General features: G+C 46.4%; 1 protein-coding gene across 1 annotated transcript in view; it reads right to left on the reverse strand.

Moving 5' to 3' along the window:
* The window catches only part of CUX1 (cut like homeobox 1), a 2,307,153-nt gene that overhangs the window by 39,208 nt on the left and 2,244,760 nt on the right, over positions 1 to 23,185 (reverse strand). The window contains exon 22 of the mRNA XM_069614989.1: positions 14,215 to 14,279. Coding sequence (XP_069471090.1) covers positions 14,215 to 14,279 — 65 coding nt within the window. The remainder of the gene's footprint in view (positions 1 to 14,214; positions 14,280 to 23,185) is intronic.

A 23,185-nucleotide genomic window follows, 5' to 3' on the forward strand; every position in this document is an offset into this window, starting at 1 on the left:
TTTTATCCCTTCTATTTGTGGTGAGATAAACAAAGCCATGTCCAGAGGGGTCCCCACATCAGATACAAATAGATTGAACAGAGTAGGGCCAAAGATACAGCCTTGCCTCAAGCCATTCCATTTGCGTATTGGAATTGATAATTTGCCTTCCTGATTCAGTCGAACTTTAATCACAGATCCTGTGTGCAAATGGATAAGAAGAGATAGTATATTCCCAGGCATTCCAAGTAATAACATTTTGACCATAGTAGAGACCTATTCACCCTGTCAAACGCTTGGGATAGGTCTATACTTGCCACATACGTCAAAGGAGCATTTTTCTCACATGGATTTTCCTGAAGAAGTGAGAACATAAGTCCTCCCAATTCTGTCCCCATTTGCTTTCTGAAGCCAAATTGCTTGTACTGGAATATTGCCTCTGTTTCTATCCATTTGTCTATCAACCTCAATACCAAACCAGCAAATATCTTAGAGTCAGCATCCAATAGTGTTATGGGCCTATAATTTTGTGGATCGCTTCTATCACCCTTTTTATATATGGGGATAACATACGAAATTCTCCAAGAGGATGGAATATGCTTTGTTAGAACAATATTCCTGAACAACATAAAGAGGGCATTTGCCCACTGAAATGGATTCCCCTTAAAGATGTCATTTGCTAAACCGTTAGGTCCTTCCGCTCTGGATGGATTTTATTTTATTATTTGGGTGGGTCATGATCTCAGCCTCTGTAAAGTAACACTTCCAATCTATTTCATATATTCCAGGGAGAGTTATAGGAGGAATCTTATTTGCTGCATAGATATCCCCAAAATGTCCTACCCAAACATCTTCTGAGACACTATTCACTTGTGACATCATAAGCGGGGATTCCATTGAATGTATAAGCTTCTAAAAATTTCTAGAGGAGCCATCTTTAAGAGCTCTTAGCATAGACTCACTGTCTGATTGTAACATCTGGCCCTTATGTAATTATAGCCAATTTTTAAATTTTTGTCTTTCTTTACGAATTTCCATCTTTTTTTCCTCCCAGGAAATAGGAAGAATTTTAATTTTCCAGATTTTTTTTTACACTGTTTATGTTCATTAACTAGAAGATCAAAAGCGTGTGGATGTTTAACACTTACAAATATCCTCTTTGAACTGATGGATCTGCTAATTGTTTTCCCAATGTAAATACTAAATTCATCACTAGAGAATAAGTGTCATCTTTCCTCTAACTGTAACTTTTGGCAATCAGTAATAAAAACGGAGTTTATTTTCACCACATTTCCCGGATTCCAGGTTATTCTATTTCTTTTTGTATTCACTTCTATATTTCTTTTATACTGGTTCCTTATTTGTTGTTGAAGTCCAATGTTCATTTTGGGTTTGCAGAATTCTGTGATCGCTAAAGTCATTATTGATCAATTCGAAGGATATACATACTTGGAATAGATTGCTAGACATGAATATATGGTCAATTGTAGAATTGTATAAGCCATTCGGCCAGGTGTAGGTGACATCCATACTCTTTGTCAGAGAGTTCACATGGTATAAACCCCAATTCAGGAAGAATTCATACCATATATGACCTCGGAGTACTTTCCTAGTACAGCCCGTTGGGCCGCCTCCTATTGTTTGCCCTTCCTCTCCCCCTACAAAAGACAAGGTACCAATGTTGTATTCCAGATTTGTACTCCTATTATCTGGAATGGGAATTTCAGCGTTCAGATCACCAGTGATTATTACATGAAGGCCTTTATATTTAATGTTTAATTAGACCAGAAGAGAATTAATCTTCTTGATTTTATTAGATAAGTTATTTGAGTATATATTCACCACCAAAACATACATTTTCACCCAGTCTTGTGTCATTTCCAGAACCACAGCCAAGACCCCAGATACCGGAGAGATTGTTTCGAGGATTTTTAAACCTTTGCCTATCTTGACTGCGATAATTAACCCCCCTCAGGGACGACCCCTACTGGATTTGGTTGCTAATTGAAACCTTGAATTAAAGCCATCCATATGGAATTTACGTGTCATCCATGATTCCTGTATAGAAATACTATTGGTTACAAGTTCAGCACACAACTCTTTGGAAGATGTTAAATGGGAATAACCCTGAGAGTTCCAGGATAATAGATAGATCTTATTAAAGTCGAGATTTTAAATTTTTAAGTTCTGCAACTGATTCCTTCAAGGTGTGTGCCAACCACATCCCTGAATTAATATCATACATTTTAGGGGGGAGCCAGTTGCTTTCATGAACATTTCCTTCTTTCCTGTCATCTCTAGCTGCGTCCACCTGTACATAAGGGCCATTCCCAAAATTCCTGCTGTACCCTTCTTTCTCTAAGATCATCCCTCTTATTTCCATTGGGCATAAAACCCTGAGTTTGTGTATTTAAGACCAGGTTAAAATCTTTTACATCATATCCCAATTTATTCAGTTCCATGAATTCCAAGAACCCAATCATGCACAGTTCGGGAGTGAAAAACTATGCGTACAAAATCAAAATGTTCTGGATGAATATAATCAATTAGTTTTAAGTCAGCAGATGTAAGAAGTCTCAATTTAGGAACTTCCCTGAACAAGGAGAGCACACAATTTCTGTTTAGGGAGGGAGGGCCACCATAGTCAAATAAGAAGAATAAAAATAGTCTTGGATAGTCTGTCATTATTAGTCTATGCCAACAGATTTTGCCAAAGTCCTCCATCACTGGAGGGTTAAATATATTTCCCTCAAAATCCGCATTATATTGTGAAAATTGAACGTTAATGTGTTTTTCACTATTGCTACCAAGGAAGTTCCCTGTTTTTGAGACTCCGTTATCAATGGATCACTAGTGCCTTGTCCGAGTGTGGCACTAGCTTTAACCATCAAATTTCCTACTACAATGTCATTTTTGACTTGCATGGGATTTGGGTGTTGTAATAGGGTTTGTTTTATAGTACTTTTAATCAAGGAAACCCATGATCCAAAACTTGCTGACCTTCTGCCTTACATCTATCTATCAATCCTTTGTCAATCAAGCCAACACTTAATTCTGATTTTTGATCAGTACCATCTTTTGGGGGCAGACATTTAGCTGAAGTTATTTGTTCATTAAATACCTCCAAGAATGTATTTGGTCCAACTAACTGATCCTTATTCGAATTTATGATTAAGTTTGAGTCGTTAACTTTCTTCTTTACATCTAATAGAGCCGGTGTTACATAGATGTTTTTTGCTTGAACACACACACCTTTTGGGAGTTTACTAAAAAGCCCTGTATTTTGTTCAGGTATATTTATTTTAGATGTACGACTATCAGATCGAATCTGGGATTTCAAGCCAGTACCATGTGGTACTTTCTGTGGAGGTTCTTATATTCGCAGATTTTTGGAGAACAGCTGGTATGACTGTTTACTTTCAGTCACCTTAAATCCCCGAGTGCCCTTATGCCTCATGTCCTCTGTGAAGGTATTAGATACAGTACACACATCAATTTCCTTTGAGTCTGCGGGATCCAGAATGTCCCGAGCAGAGGTCAAAAAAGGGTCCATGGGCCTATTTCCTTTATTCTCTTTCCGGGCTTTATTCACAATAGAATCAGTTTTACTACTTTCATTGATACCCTCATTATTTTTTTCCAACAAATTGCTCTTATTAAATATTTGGGGGCCAGTTACCGGCTTCAAAGGTTTTCTAGGGTTTGTTGTTAGCATAATACCTAATAGGGACTTGGATTCCTCATCCGGCTGGTGAAGGTCCTTCAAGACATCATCGCACGACTGGTTTTTCAGTTTCTTTTCATATTTATTACGATTTTTTTTTAGAATTTATATTTTGTTTTGTTCTGCGTTTCTCTAAACGCATCACAGAGCGTCTTTTTTTATGAGTAAGTGCCACAATTGGGGTACCATCTGTATGAGTCTCCCCCTCCCATTCCTTGTGATTACTCTGCATTCCAGCCTTGCCAACCTCCATCTCTAGGTCTATTAAATCAGTCAAAACAGACAGACTATCCTGAGTTGCGATGACCTCCTGGGAGGAGGAACTAAAAGTTGCTTCCATACTTTGCATAAATTGCAAAGATTTTATTTCATTCGTGAGATAGTTACCCGCAATATCAGTTCACTGATTTTCTCGGAATTTGCTGCTACTTCTTTAATCAGACTCCCGTCCTCCAGCTCTTCCCCTTTCACCACCCCTCTACTTTTTAATCCTGGGACAAGTTTTCGAGAGTTACCCGGGTTTGTGTTTCCCCCCACCTCTTTATCATCCTATGTACCTACTGCTGTAGGCTGTGGGAGTACCCCATTGGTCAGTACGTTCTTACATGGTTCACAACTAGATTAATTCTGTTCCATTATCATTGACACTATAACATCACATGTAAACATCGCTCTATCCATTTTGTTTAATTTTGCCATAATTTCCGCCAATGTATTTTTCATTGTCCTTATTGCCCAATGGGTTTGGTCGTGCCCCTTGTCTAGCAGGTTCAATATGCGAGTAATTACAGGGAAAGTATGCTTGGAATTCGTTACTCTTACTCCCATTACCATAATTTGAATTTATTTCCAGGTCAATATCTATGTCCCCAGGTTTTATGTTTAACTCATGAACAGGGGAACTCGACTTTACATTAGTTGATACAGTGGAGTCCTGATAACCCAACACTTTCCTTTCACAATTTCCAGTGTCAATTGCCGATACTTTTGCTTCATTGTTATTCTCACCAGAACTCTTAAACATGAAAACATTTTCAACACCTATTGGTCTCAGCTGAACCGGAGTAGAGGGACCCAAGGCGAGGCGAATACGTCTTCCCAATTACGCCTCTATAACTGGAGCGATTAAGTAGCAGTCCGAGATCTTATTTTCGAACGGTTCGTGCAGCACTCCATCCACATAGGAGTCCCATACTCCCCTGTCTCCCCCCCAGTTCACTTTTTGCACTAATAGCCTGATGCATGTCATTCATTTCCTTCAATGTGTACGTTAGGGGAATACTATCACCAACAACATTCATTTGGGCACCCTTCAAACTAATATCATTTATTTCACTTTTATCATCATTAACTTCCGGGCTACGATGAGTTTGCGCAACTACCTCAGTGCCCATACATTCTGTACCTTCCGTTAATTTTTCTTGGATGCCCGATATTTCCAATTCAACTATATCTTGTTTATCCATATTCACATATAGTGGAGTGCCTGTGAGCTTTCTACCTCTCCTTAGCTCGTTGACCATTTTATCCCTGATTTATAATTTTTACAAAGTTGAGGTAATTCAAATCTTTTTGTTGATTCAATTGCTACCAGCCAGATAAATGTGCAGGAAGGAGATCGCTGTGTAAATATTTATACAAATCTTCGCGCAGATACCGGATTGCCAATCGCCTCACTTACAATTTACATAAGTAACATTAGTGATTAATACCCGACTCCACTCAATCAAAGTACCTATATTTTTACCTGCTACCTGTCTGTCCCGGCCCCGCGCCTCCACGCCTAACAGCCCAACAGTCCACTTGTTCCCACTTGGGTACGCGTGTCAGAGGTTAGTTGAAGGCTTGCTGAGTAGGCGGGGGGCGGGGCCAGTGTGTACGTGAGAAAACGCTGCAGGGAAGACAACAAGGAGCAACAGGTAAGCCAGGCGCAGGATATATTAATAAGTCCTCAGAACAAACAAAAGAGATCTGCCGTATGTTAGGGGATCTACGCGGAAACAAATGAATATTTACTTTTCAAGGATGATTATAGTCTGTGTAGTCCGTGTCACAGCACCAGTTAGAATTCCTCTTGAGGACGGCAGGGACCAGTGAGAAAGAGTCTCAGCCCAACAGTCCACTTGTTCCCACTTACCCAAACCCATAACATTCAGACTAAGAAATATGACCTCCTGCGTCATTTCCATCCGTTAAGTCATGAGCACACACAGAGATCGAACCACATTGCGCATGGATACACACGCAAGCCATGTTCCATTGCAAGTTTCACCAAGTGTAGTTTTAAAGTACACAACTTTGCTCCCCCCCACCTTCACTGCTCCCCGAAATGGGGCAGTGCCAACCCCACCCCTAGATTGGGGAATTTAATGCCAAAATTAGGGAACTCAGATAAGGTGGCTTTCAATCAAGCAGGCAGGGTTTCAGACACGTTAAGGAAGACACTCAACCTGGTGGAGTTGTCTAAGGGGAAGGGGGGACCCAATACTTTTGGCTATTGATGCTGAGAAAGCCTTCAATCGGATAAATTAGGAATTCCTACACAATGTTTTGGAAAAATATGGATTTGGGTAACTGATTCTCAATGGATTTGCAGCCCTGCACTCAGACCCAAAAGTGTGGGTGGTTGTGAAGCGGAGGAAGTCAGTGCAGTTTGGTCTACGGCGGGGCCTCAGGCAGGGCTGTCCCCTTTCCCCCCTGTTCTTTGTATCATCGTTAGAACAACTTGGGGAAAACATACAACGGAATATAGGGGTGAATGGCATAACAGTGGATGAAAGAGTTCCAACTCTTAATGTATTCAGACGATATTATGTTACATCTGACATACCCTTTGGATTCCATACAGGAGACATTTTCAGTATTGAGAGGTATGAGTCTCTCTCTTGCTTTCAGGTGAATTAATGGAAGTCAGTTTTATTCCTGTTAATATTGATTTGGAGGAGGAAGCAAAACATCTGGGAGGCATTGCATTTACTGGTCCAGAGAACCAGCCTTAGATATCTTGGGATAATGGTAACTAGGACGCTAGAGGGCATTAAATTTCCCGCCATTACTGACAAGGATATCTGGAAAGATGGGGGGTCCTTTCATTGTCCTGGAAGGGTATATTGAACACGCTTAAAATGAACATAATTGATATTGATGTTTTATTTCACTCGCTCGTATACAAGTGTTTCAGAGCGTGACAAAGCAACAGTGGAGAACAAAACAACAATCTTACTAGGCCCAGTGACATTGAGAATGTGCAAGTGCGAGGCGGAGGGGAAAAGTGCATGGAAGGGGGGAGAAGTGTAGAGTGCGGAGCAAAGGTTAAACGGATAATAAATAAATAAAAAATAAATAATAAAGGCAACAAACAGTGGTAGTGCAGCCAGCAATTGGCAAGTGCTGAGTTTAAGGCAGCAGCCAGGGTAGGTCTGATAAGTGCAGGAAGGAGAAAAAGGGGGGGGGCTATATGGGTACAGATACAGACCCCAGTGCAAGGGGTGGCCCGGAGGCAGTGTGGGAGGGTGGCAGGGTGAGCAGGTACCTGGGCCCAAAGGACAGAGGGTGGCCAGGGGCACTGTGCCAAGAGAGAACAGATCAGCAGCGGAGAGGGGGAGCAAAGGCAGAAGCAAAGAGGAAGGTCTTGAGGTGCTTCCGGAACCGGAGATGGTTCTCCTCAAGTTTCAGAGTGGCAGGGAGGCTGCTCTAGAGGGAGGCCCCAGCCGAAGACAGATCTACCCCCAGCTTGTTTCTTTGAAAAAACTACTGACCCTGAGGGAGTTAGAGGTAGAGGAGTGAAGAGCTTGAGAGGGGAGGTATTTGCGGAGGGATAGCTGAAGGTATTTTGGACCCAGGCCCCAGAAAGCCTTGTGGACACTGAAGAGGGTTTTGAATTTAATCCTTGCATCCACTGAGAGCCAATAGAGAGATTTTAGAGCTGGAGCGATACGATCCCAGGGCTTGAGGCCAAGGACAAGTCCCACAGTATCTTCCGGATTAGTCGCAGATTGCGGAGAGTACTTGCAGGTAGATTTAGAAAGAGGCTGTTACAATAGTGCTAGAGAGAACCAGAGCTTGGGTCCATGAGCTTATGGGGGAAGGAGAGGAAAGGCAGAGTACCTCTGAGGAGGTGCAGTAGGAAGTTTGACTTTTTAGAGACATCAGAGATGAGGGCAGAGAAGGAAAGTGTGGAGTCAAAGATGACCCTGAGGTTCTTAGCTTTGCAGGTGGGAAAGGAGGCGGCCGCCCAGACAGTGAGGGGAAAGGATGGTGAAGGTGTGCTGATGAGGAGGATCTCCGTCTTGCTGGCATTGAGACAAAGATCATTGGCAGCACACCAATCTTGAATGGCAGTTAGGCAATCAGAGTTGAGAGAGGGAGAGGAGGTGGCCGAGGACAGCCTGAAAATTAGTTGAGTGTCGTCAGCATAGCACTGGAAATATGAGCAGAAAATGGCAATGCAGTGGGCGAGATTTGCCAGGTACTGGTTGAAAAGCCAGGGCAAGAGGTTAGACCCCTGGGGAACACCACAGGTAGAGAGGAAGCTAGATGATAGGAAGAACCCAAGTTGGACCTGGGAGGGTCAATCAGAGAGTAAGCAAGGCCAGAGCCTGATCAGTGATACCCAGGTTATCACGGAGACGGTTGAGCAGGATGGTATGGTTGATCGATGAGGACAAAGGGAATGTTAGCGTCAAGGTTGAAGAGCAGAGAGCAGTTTCTGTGCTTCTGGCAGCTCTGAACAATAGTTTCTCTCAAGTTCAACACCAAAAACCCTAGCGGGTAGCATCAGGAGCACATATAGGATCCTTGGCATTCTTCCATCCAACCATCTGAAGCCAGGCTGGTGGTCATGGAAACAGCCAAAAGAATTGGAATGAAGGTTAAGCTGAGAGATGGCCAACTTTTCCAGGGGTTTGCCCAAAAAGGAAGTAATGGAAATTGGGTGATAATTAGCCAGACAAGAAGGATCAGCAGTGGGTTTTTTGACAAGAGGATGCAGAAGGGAGTGCTTCAGAGGGGAGGGGAAGGATCCTGAGGCAAAAGAGTGGTTGCAAAAATCAGCAAGGGCTGGAGCGAGGGTGTCAATGTGGTCCTTGATGGTTTTAGAGGAACAGGGATGAACCTGTTTTGACAAGGCTTTCATAGATCTGACTTGTCTAGCGACCTCATCAGGGGAGAAAAGAGAAAAGGACGAGAAGGAGGGTGGGGGGTGGCTGAAGGGGGGCCAGCAAGCACAGACGGAGAGGGGGAGAGGTGGAGAGGGCAGACAGGTTGTCCTGGGTTTTTGAGATAAAGTGAGAGCCAAGGGCATTGCAAAGAGCCTGGGAAGTAACAGGAGGGTAGAGACTGCAGCAGAGTTGACCAGCTCCTTGCAGATTTTAAAGAGTTCGGCCGAGTTGTTAGATGCCGCAGAGACACAAGCTTGAATGTGGACTCTCTTCTTGGTGAGGACAGAGTCGGTATTGACTTTGGAGCAGACGACTGGCCAGTTTGTCAGAGAATGAACAAGAAGCCCTCCATTTCTTCTCAGCCACCCTACACTTACGTTTAAGTGTAGCTAGGTCTGAGCCATACCAGGAATTACACTTGGCTTTGGACTTCAAATGGATCCTCATGACAGGAGCAAGAGCATCAAGAGTATCAGAAATTGAAGAGTAGAGCAGAGACGGGGCTGTGTCAGGAAGTGAGACAGCCAGAGGTGGGGGGGGATGACGGTGAAAGCCTCAAATGACACACGCTTCATGAGCTGGATGTTAGAGAAGGTAGGTGACAGTGTTGGGGTAGGCTTGGCTTGTGGGGAAGAGAGGGAGAGATGAGAGGAGAGGAGGGAGTGATCGCTCCAGGAGAGAGGAGTGGTCAGAGGGATGGAGAGGAGGAGGTCAGAGGAGATCAATACATCGAGTGTGTGCCCTGCAGAGTGAGTCAGGCCAGAGGGGTGGATGGACAGGGAGAGGGAGTCACAGAGGTCACAGAAGAGTACACAAGAGGACCAAGGAGAGTCTAAATGGATATTGAGGTCATCGAGGAGGAGAAGTTGAGTGGTAGAGGCCAGGAGGGAGGAGGAAAGGTCCGCCCACTCAGAGAGAAATGAAGTGATTTGACCAGGAGGCCGGTAGATGGTAGCCACAGTAAGAGAATGGGTAGGAGAGAGAGAGAGCCAACAGACAAGGCATTCAAAAGAGGAGCAGGTCTGAGTGGGAATGATAGAGGCAGGAATCCACTCGATCAGGGCTACCCCCCCCAACCGGACCGGGAGGATCTGGGTGCAGAGAGGATCTTGTAGCCATCAGGGAGGAGAGTGCCAAAGCTCATGACAGAGCTGGCCTTGAACCATGTCTCAGTAAGACCAAGGACATCAAGGTCTAGTTCTTCAAGGATGTGGCAAATGTCAGAGGAGTGTTTGACAGCAGAGCGAGAGTTGAGAGTGCAAGATGAAGAAGGTTGCCAGCCTTAAAGACCTTTCGGGGAGGGGTACAGATCAGAAGTACGCCCTGCGGAGGAGAAGGAGCCCTAGGAGGGGCAGAGGAGGAGGCGAGAGAGAGAGCAAGGTAGCCAAGGGGGAGAGGAGGAGACAGTAGGAGATGAGAGGCAATTGATGAGGCGAGGGAAGCGCCTATCACAGAGGAGGAGATTGGCCTGAGGACCTTGGACCATGACATTACCATTAAGGTAGACACTAATGATGACTTTAGAGGAGTTGAAGGAAACCATGACAACTTTCCAGCGAATGCCACCATTAATGGGAGAGGAGGAGATAAGACAGAGCACAGAGATCATATGAAGAGTCCATAGATCTGACGAAGGAACAACAAAGAGGATGTCGGTGAGGGTCTGTCTGGAGGAAGTCTTGGAGTAGGTGTCGGCGATAGGAAGACCAGTGTTAGAGGCCACAATATCCTTTTTTAACTTCTTCCTACCAGACCTAGTGAGAAGGGAAGGATAGTCAAAGGAAAAACAGTTGGAAAAGATAGGAGAAACAGAAAGCGCCATGGGGTTGGAAGCGAGGAGAGGATGGAGAAACGGGGGGCGGCTAAGGCAGGTAGGTGTGGGACGAAAGAGAGTGGTGAGGTCACTGGGCTGGCAAGTTACAGAGAAGCAACAGTATACAAGCAAAATACTGAGAATTTAGCAAAAACAGCACGATTTTACTTTCCAGCAAGAAGCAAAAACAGCAAGATTTGACTTTCCAGCAAGAAGCAAAAACAGCAAGATTTGACTTTCCAATCAGGGATTCAGATGTTAGGCTAAGGGCGTTTAAGAAGCACTGCGCTTCAGGATGACAACATGGGAGCAACAAGCAGAAAGAACAGTAATAGTAAAAGGTGGTAGGAGAGAGTCCAGAAGGAGGGAACTAACCATAGTTCTGGAGGGGACAATGTCAAGGCATTCCGGATTTCTTAGAGTAGTGTGCTGGCAGCATCATTGTGGTTAAGGAGCAGGGAAGACTCCAATTAGCGTTCTGAAAGCGGACAGGATGCAGAAAGGGGCCGTAGAAGTGAGCCTTTGCTGAGAGGGCCGGCTAAAGCCTGCCCGTCCCTAGTTAGATGGAAGAAAGCACTCAGCAACCAATGGGAGTGCTGCACAGGGAGAAGTAGTTCAGGCAGCATGCCTACACAGCAAAGAAAACTAAGGCAACCATCTTGGAAGGGCCAAACATCCGTCAAATAAGCAGGCAATAGTGGGAAAACTCGTGCCTTCTAAATAGCAAGGCAGCGTCAGGTATTAAAAAGCTCAAAAAACGGCAGCGCGATGAAAATGCCCAACAAAAAAAGTGTTTCTCCAACTATTTTAAGCAATTTTAGTTTTTCTTCTTTTTTTCAATTTTCGATTTTTTTTACACTGTTTACGTTCATTAACTAGATGATCAAAAGCGTGTGGATGTTTAACACTTACAAAGCACTCAGCAACCAATGGGAGTGCTGCACAGGGAGATGTAGTTCAGGCAGTCTGCCTACACAACAAAGAAAACCAAGGCAGCCATCTTGGAAGGGCCAAACATCAGTCAAATAAGCAGGCAATAGTGGGAAAACTCGTGCCTTCTAAATAGCAAGGCAGCGTCAGGTATTAAAAAGCTCAAAAAACGGCAGCGCGATGAAAATGCCCAACAAAAAAAGTGTTTCTCCAACAATTTTAAGCAATTTTAGTTTTTCTTTTTTCAATTTTCGATTTTTCAGATTCAGTAATTCCCCTGGAGGTGCAGTAATGCACGGAAAGTGCACCTACCTAATGGAGGGGTCAGCAGCCAGGCACAAACTCCACATGTGCAGGAAACAACAGATGGCCAAGAGGTTGGAAACAGGACCTCACTCTCATTGAAAAGCAGATGAAAGAAACCATATCCAGCCAGTTGGCCTTGCTGAGACGGCCGGCTAAAGCCTAAAGCTAAAGCTAAAACCATCAAGGACCACATTGACACCCTCGCTCCAGCCCTTGCTGATTTTTGCAACCACTCCTTTGCCTCAGGATCCTTCCCCTCCCCTCTGAAGCACTCCCTTCTGCATCCTCTTGTCAAGAAACCCACTGCTGATCCTTCTTGTATGGCTAATTATCACCCAATTTCCATTACTCCCTTTCTGGGCAAACCCCTGGAAAAGTTGGCCATCTCTCAGCTTAACCTTCATTCCAATTCTTTTGGCTGTTTCCATGACCACCAGTCTGGCTTCAGATGGTTGGATGGAAGAATGCCAAGGATCCTATATGTGCTCCTGATGCTACCCGCTAGGGTTTTGGTGTTGAACTTGAGAGAAACTATTGTTTGGTTTGTACAATTTCTATGGCAGGATAAGCAGCAATGAATTGCCTACGAGCCATTGATCCTCCCAAAAAATATAGGAAGTGTGGGGTTACTGAAACCCAGAATGTTACTACATGGCCTCTCAAATGGGGGCCTTTTTATTGGCCCACATCAAAAATGACGATGTTAAACAATGGTTATTCCTGGAAAACTATTGGTGAGACCGGTGCTGTCGGGGAATGGCTTTGGGTGCCACTGAGGACTTTGCAGAAAAGGTAAGGACCCATGCCATATTAGGAATGATATGAGACATCTGGAAACAGCAGAAGGGTATGTACGAGACCATGACATGGCCCTTACAGCTAAGCCATATATGGGCCCTGCCGATTAGATTTCAGAGGTGGTTTGAAGCTGTTCTTGAAAGGGCTGCACAGTTGTGGCAGAGAAACAAATTTGTTACAGTACAGAAACTTGGGGAGTATCTTAATATTGGGAAGTTGTCCACATTCCTTTACTTATAACTAAATGGGGTTATCATAGCAGAAAAGTGGGGGATAGATCTACAAGGAGAACAGACTCGGACTGAACAAGTATTGATAACACACGATGGCTCTAGATGTTTGATTAGAGGGATTTATGCCCTAGGAACGGTTCTGGGCTGAAAGGGACTCGGGAGTTAATAGGAAAAGGATTTGGGGATGGAAATAGAACAGAGATTATGGGAAAAGTTGTGTATGAGAACAGACAAGACATCAATGGCTTGCCAATACAAATCACATGGAATTAAACTCCCGCAGAGATGGCATTACGGCCCGGTGAAGCTTTCCAAGATGTTCCCTGTAGTGAGCCCCCTATTGTTGGAAGAAATACAGAGAAAATGCCAATTATTGGCACATGTGGTGGTCCTGCAGTAGAGCCCACTACTACTGGAAGGAAGTCTTGGGTTGGGGGTGATACATAGGGAATTAGATCTGATTTTAGTCCTCTGTGAGTTAGAAAAGCGGGAGGATAGCTGGGTCACCCTCCCACATATGACTCATTTTTTGTTATTGGCAGGCCAGGTATATTTAACAAAAAGTGTGTTCCTACAGAATGAAAAAGAATGGGCGATTAAATCTGGTGACATATTTGATATGGAGAACATTATGGCTATGTTGCATGTGCCTCAGTACTCTAGGGAAATGGAATGGGCTCCATTTTTACAATAATACTGTATGAAGGGTCCAATGGGAGAGTTAATAGAGCCACAGCACACTAAGAGTAGTGCTGACCAATGAGGAGTAGCTGAATGAATATCCTCTGGAGTAAAAGTGGTGGAGGTAGAGATGGTAGTGTAGATATACCGCAATGTACCTAATAGGTGCATGAGAGACTCACTCTGTTAGTTGTCTGATTCAGATAACAGACATTCTTGCAGCTGAGGGACGGAGCAAAAAAGTTGATGATTGTAAACGGTTGTGAGGTAATAAAAAGAAATTTTGCACACACACACACACACAAAAAATAATACTCCTCAGCAATCTGTTTGCCCCAGGGCAAAAGAACCAAGCAAGGAGATGTTACTGTTAGGCAATGAAGGCCATTTACGGTCTCATATATCCGATCAGTTTGAGCTACAGTCAGCCTGGAACAAAATGGCAGGGCAATTTGGGCTAAACTTCTAGATGTGCACAAAGAGGCTTCCGTTTTCAGACTGACCACGCTTGGTACATTTTGCAACCATGAAATTCATCTGAAGAAAATAAAATACAGACGTTCATTTTGCATCAGCCAAACCTCTACATACTTTTTAGCACAGTAAGCAGAGCAGTCTCTTTCCACGCTTTCGCTCCAGGCGGTCTTGTACAGAACCTGTTGATTGAATAAACATAACATTTACAAAACTTTCCCTTACTGATGTAACAAAGTTCAAATGCTTTAATGCAGTTGCACAGTAGAAAACAGTTTTCAACAAACACATGCCATTCAATTTTGTTTTCAAGTTCGGTAGTTTGCTTTCGATACCATGAAAATTATCTTTTGTGTTTGGCCCAAGTTAATCACATGATCTATAGATTTTTTGCCTCACATTTTTATCAACTTGTTTGTTTATTTTTAATTAATAAATGTGGAGACCTATACAAAAACATCCTGAGCCGAAAATACCTTTAGAAGAAAATGGACCGGGCACATAAGTGATATTGCAGCATTCATTTGAGCTGGGTCAAATAGTAAACCTTCCTAATGGTCTGGTAAAATGGGACCAGGTGTACAGGGTTGTAAGTCAGCATTATTGCCCGTAGCAGAGGGCTCCAACAGGCTTTGTAGACTAAGGGAATCAGAGGCGGACACCAGATATGAAGGTACATTAAAGAGCCCTTAATTCAGATAAAATACTTGTCGGGTCAATTCCTGTAAAACTTAAATAACAAGTTAATTTCTTCCTTTTTTTATTAAGGAGATGTTCTTCTGAGACCACAGGTCTCACTCTGGGACCTGCACTGGATAGACCTTAGTAGGCCCAATAAAATCCTCTCTCTTCACTCTCTACGTCCGTGTCCTGCAAGATGCAGAAGCAGAATGACACACTGTATCCAGCTTACCCTGCTTTATTGTGCGGGCTTCCCTTACTGTCCAATCATTGTTAGAATGTTTCTTAAGAGATGTGAGCCTAACTCCACCCCCCTGGTTTGGAGCCCTTTTCCACAGCTTTTCCCGTTGCTAGCCCGCCCAGCTGGGAACATCTTCTGTTCTACCGCTGCTAGTCCCTGGGCGTCGGAGCTCTGCTTCACTGGCAGCAGTGAGTTGCTGTGTTTGAGCCTGCCACAAGTCTTCCTGATACCCGCCTTCTGCAACTCCAGGTAAATTGGCCCTGTAGCGTCTGTGTTTTGTTCTGCTGCTGTTCCCTGGGCCGTTGTGCGCAATATGTCGGAGTATGGAGAGGCAGGCCCGAACTTCCTGGCTGTACCTTTGGGTGTCCAAGCGCTGGTGGTCCAGTCTCTGTAGTCGGCGGTTGGGTTTACCGACTGTCTCTCTACCAATTCCGGCCTGGTCATTCTGGCCACCGAGATCGGGCTTCACTCTCCGGAATTGCATGTAAAACAGAGTGTTTGGGTCGCTGCCACGGGTACAAACTCCCATGAACCCCCATCAAAGGATCCAGCCGCTCGGGCAGAGCAGAAGCACAAGGCAGATAATCTGCAACAACTTGAAATGCAGGCAGCTTGTGGAGAGTCCGAAAGTTAAAGGGTTACAATGTAAGGTACCACTGTGAGATACCCTGAAGTCTTTCTGGATGGCCAACCACTGCAACGGAGCATGGTCGGTGAAGATAGTAAAGGACCGCCCCAGCAGATAGCACCAGAGAGATTTGGAAGTCCACTTTAAGGCCAAGCACTCCTTTTCTATGGTAGAATAAGCCAACTTGTGAGGAAGCAGTTTACGGCTACTAAAAGCCACCAGAGAGAGTTAATCCACACGTCCCTGTGACAGTACTGCTCCTAAACCGCTTCCAGATGCATCGGTTGCAGATAGAACTCCATTGTGAAGCTTGGACATCTCAATACTGGATGAGAAGAAATGATGGTCTTGAGGTGTTGAAAGGCTTGGATAGCCTTTTCGTCTGTGGTCAGGTCTCTCGTGTGCATAGATTTGAGAGCATCAGTAAGGGGTGCGGCTATTGAGGAAAAGAAAGAGGAATACATCACTGATAGTAGCCGACAAACCCCAGAAACGCTCCAATAGCTTTCTTGGTGGTTGGTACTGGTAACTAACTGTAGGATGTCCTTGACCTTGTTGATTTGCGGTTGTATCTCCCCCTCTACATACGGTGTAGCCCAGGTATTTGGTTTGGCTGGCCCCTAACACAGTTTTCTTTAGGTTGATGTGTAGACCACTTTCTCAAGGTGTTTTATATGATTAGCCCAAATGGTGCTGAAAATGATGATGTCATCTAAGTATGTGGATGCAAAGGCAGTTTGTGGCCTGCTCACCAAGTGTCATGAAGACACAGGGAAACACCACCAGTGACACCAATATGTTTCAAGGATAGTGTGTTTATTACAGTTTTATTGGCATTTGGGATGGTGAAAAAAATTAAAGACATCCTCTAATGAGAGTTGTTGAATCTTAAAGAAACATAATAGGACCATCTACGAGTTCATTCTTCCTCCACCACCCGCTTGTACCCCCAAAAGGCTTTAGTAATTAATCCCCCTCATGTTGACACTTGCATATAATGTCTTTAGTCAGGATGTTACTGTTTCTAGCAATTGTACCCAGGTTTCCCTTCCATCACACTAGTTATAACAGCACTGAATTCTCACCTTGAACGTCTAATAACTGTACCGGAATAATACGTTTCCCAGCTCCCATATTGAGGTATTTCCCCTCTGGCTCTCTGGCTTGTTTAACATTTAAGGTTGCATCTTTGGCTTCTGCCAATCTTCACAAACGGGAAATCTAGGGCTCCTGTGAACCACGTTATTTTGTCTCTCTTCGTTTTGTTCCTCTCGCTTCCCTCGACCCTGAGCAAACCCTGGTACCTTTAATGCCTTCGCGTGTGCTCCAGTGAAGTGGCATCTCAGCGGGCACGTGGACGTTCGCCCCGCTCATTGGTGTTATCGCCTACTAATGACTTGCTTCTGGTATTCTGCCTCTCGCTACACACACTCAGCGGTCTTTGCCCTGAGAGTGGAAGTTTTGTTCCTCAATTGCCTGCTGGTCTTGCCATCTGTTCGCAGACCCCAGGCTCACCATGGCTGCAACTTGGACATGCCATCAGGTAAGACTATCGTTTTTCCATCTTAGCAGTATCGCCATTTCTGATGCCGGCCTCCCAGCACCTGTCCCTCTCGTTTCTTGGTTCCTACACGCCACTGCTAGTTCTGCTTTGTAGCGCGGGTCCACCCTTCCAGGACATTCTCCCGTCAGATGCTTGCCTCTGCGTAAGATTCTTCTCTCTGCATCCAAGATTCCTTGTCTTTTTATTCTCGCCACAGTACTTAAAAGGGGTGTATTGTCCTCCATCAGCTGCTGAGTTTGTGAGGATTCCAACATTATGGCAGCAATGTCCTGTGTTAGATAAGGGTGCCTTATCTTTTAGACTCATGTGTGCGTAAACCATCAATTATTTTGTTGTATAAGAAATTTAACAGTGTTTAACCATAGGAGTCAAGGAATCATGTGTGGGAAGAATTTTAACATTAAAATTGAATAGTAGTTCATCAGGTGTCTGTGTAAAATCCACCTACCTGTAAGAGATGTATAGAATTCTGAAGAGTCTCTCAAAGATACAGTGCAGATTCTAAGAGAGATTCTAAAGAAATCATTAAGGTTTGTAGAGAACGTTTTCAATGCGCTCTTATCACCTGTAGAATATTTAAAATATAGCAAAACATGAGCATACCATGAAACTAGAAATAGCAATGGATGTTTCAGTTCCATTTTGAAATCTAGGCACAAGTCTAAAAGATGGCCAGCGGAAAGTGTGGCCTTAAGTTTACAACCTAACATTTGAAGAGTCGCTATGGTCCAAATCAAGGTTTAAATCGCAGAGAGAAATATTCTTTGAGCCTAGCAACTGCAACCCCACACGTATTTCCTGAATTTGAGAAATAAACACAGCTACATTTCCTAAGGGGCAGTAGAGGGTGGCATAAGCCATGAGCGGTTCTTTGCCATAGCCCTTCAGCATTGTGGGGGAGACTAGGTGATCCTCCCTATAACATCCCGGGTTCCCGTCATGTAGCAGAGGGTGGTGCCCCGTGTCCCAAGCAACTAGCACACACAAATTGTGGGTCAAGCGGGTACATATTCACACCACGTAAGGCCCAAGGGGCAGGCAAAGACCTAAAATGAGGGGGACCGGGTATATAATGGCTGATATGGTCCTCAGTGGAAGGGCTTTAAATACTATTAGAATAACAAGTTACTTACTTACCTGGTAACGTTCTTTCGATGGGATGGTCCGACGACGTATTCCATATCTATGACATGTAATCACCACAGCTGTGCTGCTTCGGAAACTTTTTCGGCGTCTGCGTCCTGCGTCGATGACATCGATGCACCGTCGTCGAGGACCCCCTCCGACGTCCGACGTCATCCGATGTGATAATCAGGACGCACGACGCCCGTAGCCTCAGTTGTAGTTTTTTCCCCCAGAACGTGTGACATTAGTCAACTGCCAGTCAGACACCAAGCCTTGTGGAACGTAAGCTGCAATCGCAAAAGAAATTCTGCAGCGGGGAAGGCAGGGAGGGAGCGATATGGAATGCGTCGTCGGACCATCCCATCGAAAGAACGTTACCAGGTAAGAAAGTAACTTGTTCTTCGAGGGGATTGGGTCCTCCGACGTATTCCATATCTATGACAGACTCCCAAAGCAGTACCAGAGCAAGGAGGAGGGAAAGAATTTAGAATCAAAATTTAGAATTGCCAATCAAATAGCAGAGCAAAGGACCGCCTTGCCAAAGGCCAGATCCTGTCCTCGGATGGAATCGAGGGAATAGTGACGTACAAATGTATGTACTGAAGCCCAGGTGGCTGCATCACAGTTGTTGTGAATAGGAACACCCCTCTGCAGGGCAGTAGATGCAGCCATACCCCTGGTAGAATGGGCCCGCAAGCCAGCCGGTGGGTCCTTACCCGCCAAGCGGTAACACTCCGAGATGGGCAAAATAATCCAGCGAGCCAAAGTCTGGTTCGTCACAGCTATCCCAAACGCTTTCCAGCGTAACCAATAAAGAGCTGATCGTCCACTCTGACCCGGGACATGCGTGAAACATAAAAGCTTAAAGCTCTCCTAGGATCAAGCCTATGGAGCCTCACCTCTTCCTTACCAGGATGCAGAGGAGGATAGAATGCCGGAAGAACAACCTTCTGGGCCAAATGAAATTCCGTCACTACCTTCGGAAAAAAAAGAAGGATGAACTCTAAGGACAACCCTGTCCTTGTGAAATACAGTGAAGGGTGGCTTAACCGAAAGTGCCTGTAACACACTCACTCTGCGAGCGTAACCGCAACTAAAAACACCGTTTTCAGAGTTAACAGCCTCAAAGGGCAAGAATGTAAAGGCTCAAACGGAGCACCCATAAGAAACTTAAGAACAAGGTTTCAATCCCAACCGGGCACCAGGAAAGGTGACGGAGGGAACACATTAGTGAGCCCTTTCAGAAACTGTGAAATTAAAGGGATTTTAAAGTAGGAACACTCTTCAGACGAGCGCTTAAAGATGGACAGCGCCGCCAGGTAACCTTTAATGGTACCCACTTGCAAGCCCCCGTGGGCCAAAGAAAGTAAAAAGGACAAAACCATGGGGATGTCACATGCAAAAGGATCACATTCTGAACTCTGCACGAGTCGCAGAACTTACGCCAACGGTACAGAGACTTTGTTGCTGGCCGTCGGGCCGAGAGCAACACCTCCATCACGTCTTCAGGGAGGTCCCAATCCTTATACCTCAACATTTCAGAAGCCAAGCGTGAAGGTTGAGGGATCTGACCTCTGGATGGAGAACCTGACCCCCCTCCTGTGAGAGCAGATCGTCTCGGTAGGGAAGACGACATGGAGGGCAGATGGACAAGTCGAGAAGGTCCGGGTACCACGTCCTCCGAGCCCACGCCGGAGCAATGAGGATCATCCGGGAACCGAACTTCCGTAACCTCCGCAGCACTTGCGGGATGACGGGGACTGGAGGAAACGCGTACAGCAGCGGGAAAGACCACTCCACCACGAACGCGTCTCCTAAGGCTCCTTTTGGAGGAAATTCCCGCGAGCAGAACCTCTCGCACTACCGGTTGACACTGGAGGCGAAGATATCCACTTGAGGGGTCCCCCAAAGGGTGAAGATCTCCAGGAGAATCTCCTGAGCCAAATCCCACTCGTGAGAGATCGTGCTCTGCCTGCTCAGAGCGTCCGCCGTCACGTTTTTGTCTCCGGCCAGATGAACTGCCGAGGCCGAAACTTCCTGATGGATGGCCCAGAACTCGAGCTGCATCGCCTCCCTGCACAGAGGAAGTGACCCTGCCCCCCCCTTTTTGTTGAGGTAGTGCATGGCCACTGTGCTGTCCGTCAGGATCAGGACACTCTTTCCTCGCACAGTCGGCAGAAAAGCCTTCAGGGCTAGCCTGACGGCCCTCAGCTCCAACAGATTGATATGGAGTCTGGACTCCGACGGAGACCAACGACCGCTGACTGTCAGCCCGTTGGCATGAGCTCCCCATCCCATGAGGGATGCATCCGTCACGATCGTCACCTCTGGCCAGGGAAACTAAAATGGAGCCCCCTTCATCAAGTTGCCTTCGACGGCCCACCACAGAAGGTCCTGGGCGACCAAGGGCGGCACCTGAACCGGGTCCGACATCCTGCCGGAGGACTGCGACCATTGCATCTTGAGTGCCCACTGCAAACATCTCATCCGCAGGCGAGCCTCTGGCACCAGAAGAATACAGGATGCCATGAGGCCGAGCAACCTCAAGAACTCGAACGCTGGGAGCGTCTGGGCATGCTGAAACTTGTGCACCATGTGCTGAATGTGAAGAGCCCTCACCTGGGGAGGGAAACACTGCCCCAGGGAAGTGTCGAGCACTGCTCCGATGTACTGGAGCCGCTGTGTTGGCGTCAAATGGGACTTTTTAATTGAGGGAGAAGCCCAGCCTGTGAAGGGAGTGGCAGGTGACGGACAGATGATCCAGGACTTGCTCGGGAGAGCTCCCCCTGATCAACCAATCGTCCAGGTAGGGGTAGACGTGAATCCCCCCTTGCCTGAGATGCGCTGCCACCACCACCATGAGCTTAGTGAAAACCCTCGGGGCGGAGGTCAATCCGAACGGCAGGACCCGAAACTGAAAGTGCGAGTCGCCAACCGCGAACCTCAGGTACTTCTTCTGCTTGGGATGGATCGGCACATGGAAGTATACATCCTTGAGGTTGAGAGACACCAACCAGTCCTGAAGCTGAAGGGCCTGGAGGACTTGAGAGAGAGTAACCATCTTGAACTTGTCCTTCCTGAGGAGTTTGTTCAAACCGCGCAAGTCCATGATGGGTCTCAATCCCCCGTCTTTCTTCGAAAACAAAAAATAAGGGGAATACCATCCCTTGTTCCTCTCCGCTACAGGCACCAGTTCTATGGCGCCTTTCTCCAGCAGGGCTTGAATTTCCTGCGCAAGGAGCGGATCCGGACTCTGCAAAGAGAGGTTCCCCGGTGGATTGTCGCGAGGCCTGTGCCGAAAGGGAAGACAGTAGCCGTGGGTTATGATCTCCAGAACCCACACATCTGAAGTAATGGCACGCCACTCTACAAGATGCTGCGCCAGCCTTCCCCCAACCGGCGAACCATGGGACATGGCCTCATGACTGAGTGGTAGCAGCTGCGGCGTTACCTGAGGGCAAAGAGGCAACTGCCCAAGCGGCCTTGGCACCACGGGTACCCTGTCGTCCACCTTTGGTACCCCTGCGTTGGCCTCTTTGACTGCCAGCTCCTCTCGCTTTACTGAAGGACGAGTAATAGCGAAAGGAACCACCCCTCCATTGCTGTCCCCTAGGACGAAAAGGCGGAGGTTGGCGAACAGCAGCGCCCAACGACTTCGCTGCAGCTTTTGAGGTCTGCAATCTCTCAAGGCTCTCGTCAACCTTGCTGCCAAAAAGGTGTTCACCGTCAAAGGGCATGTTGAGGAGCCGGGACTGCACATCAGGAGCAAACCCCCGACTTCCGCAACCACGCAAACCTGCGTATCACGGTGCTCGCCGCCATTCAGCCAAGTCCAAACCCGACTGAACGGACTCACACATGGCATCCTTACCATCCTGGACCATAGCAAGGAAACCATCCCTTTCGTCCCCTTCGGGAATATGTTCAGCCGCTAACGCAACACAGTTCCACAGAGTGTGTGTGAAACGAGACAAGGCACAAATAGAGATGGCCGCCTGAAGCGCCATAACACCAGAAGAAAACACTTTCTTCGCCCAGCCATCAAAACGTTTGTCGTCCCTATCAGGAGGGATGGTAGGGCACGACGCTTGCTTTGCCAGGGCCGTGGGCGCCTGCACCACCAAACTCTCCGGAGTGGGGTGCCTGGTCAAGTAGCAGGGGTCGCTACTGGCTGGACGGTATTTTCGCGACAAGGACCTGCCCACTGCCGGGAGACTCTCCGGAGCAGTCCAAGCTGCCGCCACCCTTCTCTGTAAAGCCATATGGAACGGCAGTACCGGGTCAGTTGGGGGACCAACATCAAGGATGTCGTGAGATCATCCTGCACAAACTCCCCTGGGGGAGCAGACCATCCCAAGTACTCAGAAACCCTAGCCATAAGGCGTCGGTACGAGGAATCGGCATGAGAGCCAGGCTCAGGCCTACAAAACTCCACCTCCGGAGAGATGTCCAGTCCACTGGCATCATGCAGTGACTGCCTCAAATCGTCAAACTGACTATGGCCCGAGACAATTTCATCTGGAACCTGACTAGTAACCAGGCCATCAGAATCCTCATCCGCCTCCGAAATATATTCCAGGTGGCGAAAAGAAGGCACCCGAGAGTGCTTGCTCTTAACTAGAGCCTTCCTAGGGGGTTCCCCCGTGCCACGGGGTACCTCTGACACCCCGGCCTCGAAAGGCGTCGAGTGAATCGGCGCCAGCGTCGAGAGAACAGGCATCGGCGCCGAGAGGATTGGCGTCGACGTTGAGTAAATCGGTGTCGACGTCAGATGCAGCGCCGCCAGCATCGGCGGCGTCGACACAGTCCTCGAAGCCGGAGCTCCGAGCGTGTCCTTCGATGACCTCGA

The sequence above is a fragment of the Ambystoma mexicanum genome, chromosome 9 (assembly GCF_040938575.1).
Source record: "Ambystoma mexicanum isolate Mex_15411 chromosome 9, UKY_AmexF1_1, whole genome shotgun sequence".
Classification (NCBI taxonomy): Eukaryota; Metazoa; Chordata; class Amphibia; order Caudata; family Ambystomatidae; genus Ambystoma; species Ambystoma mexicanum.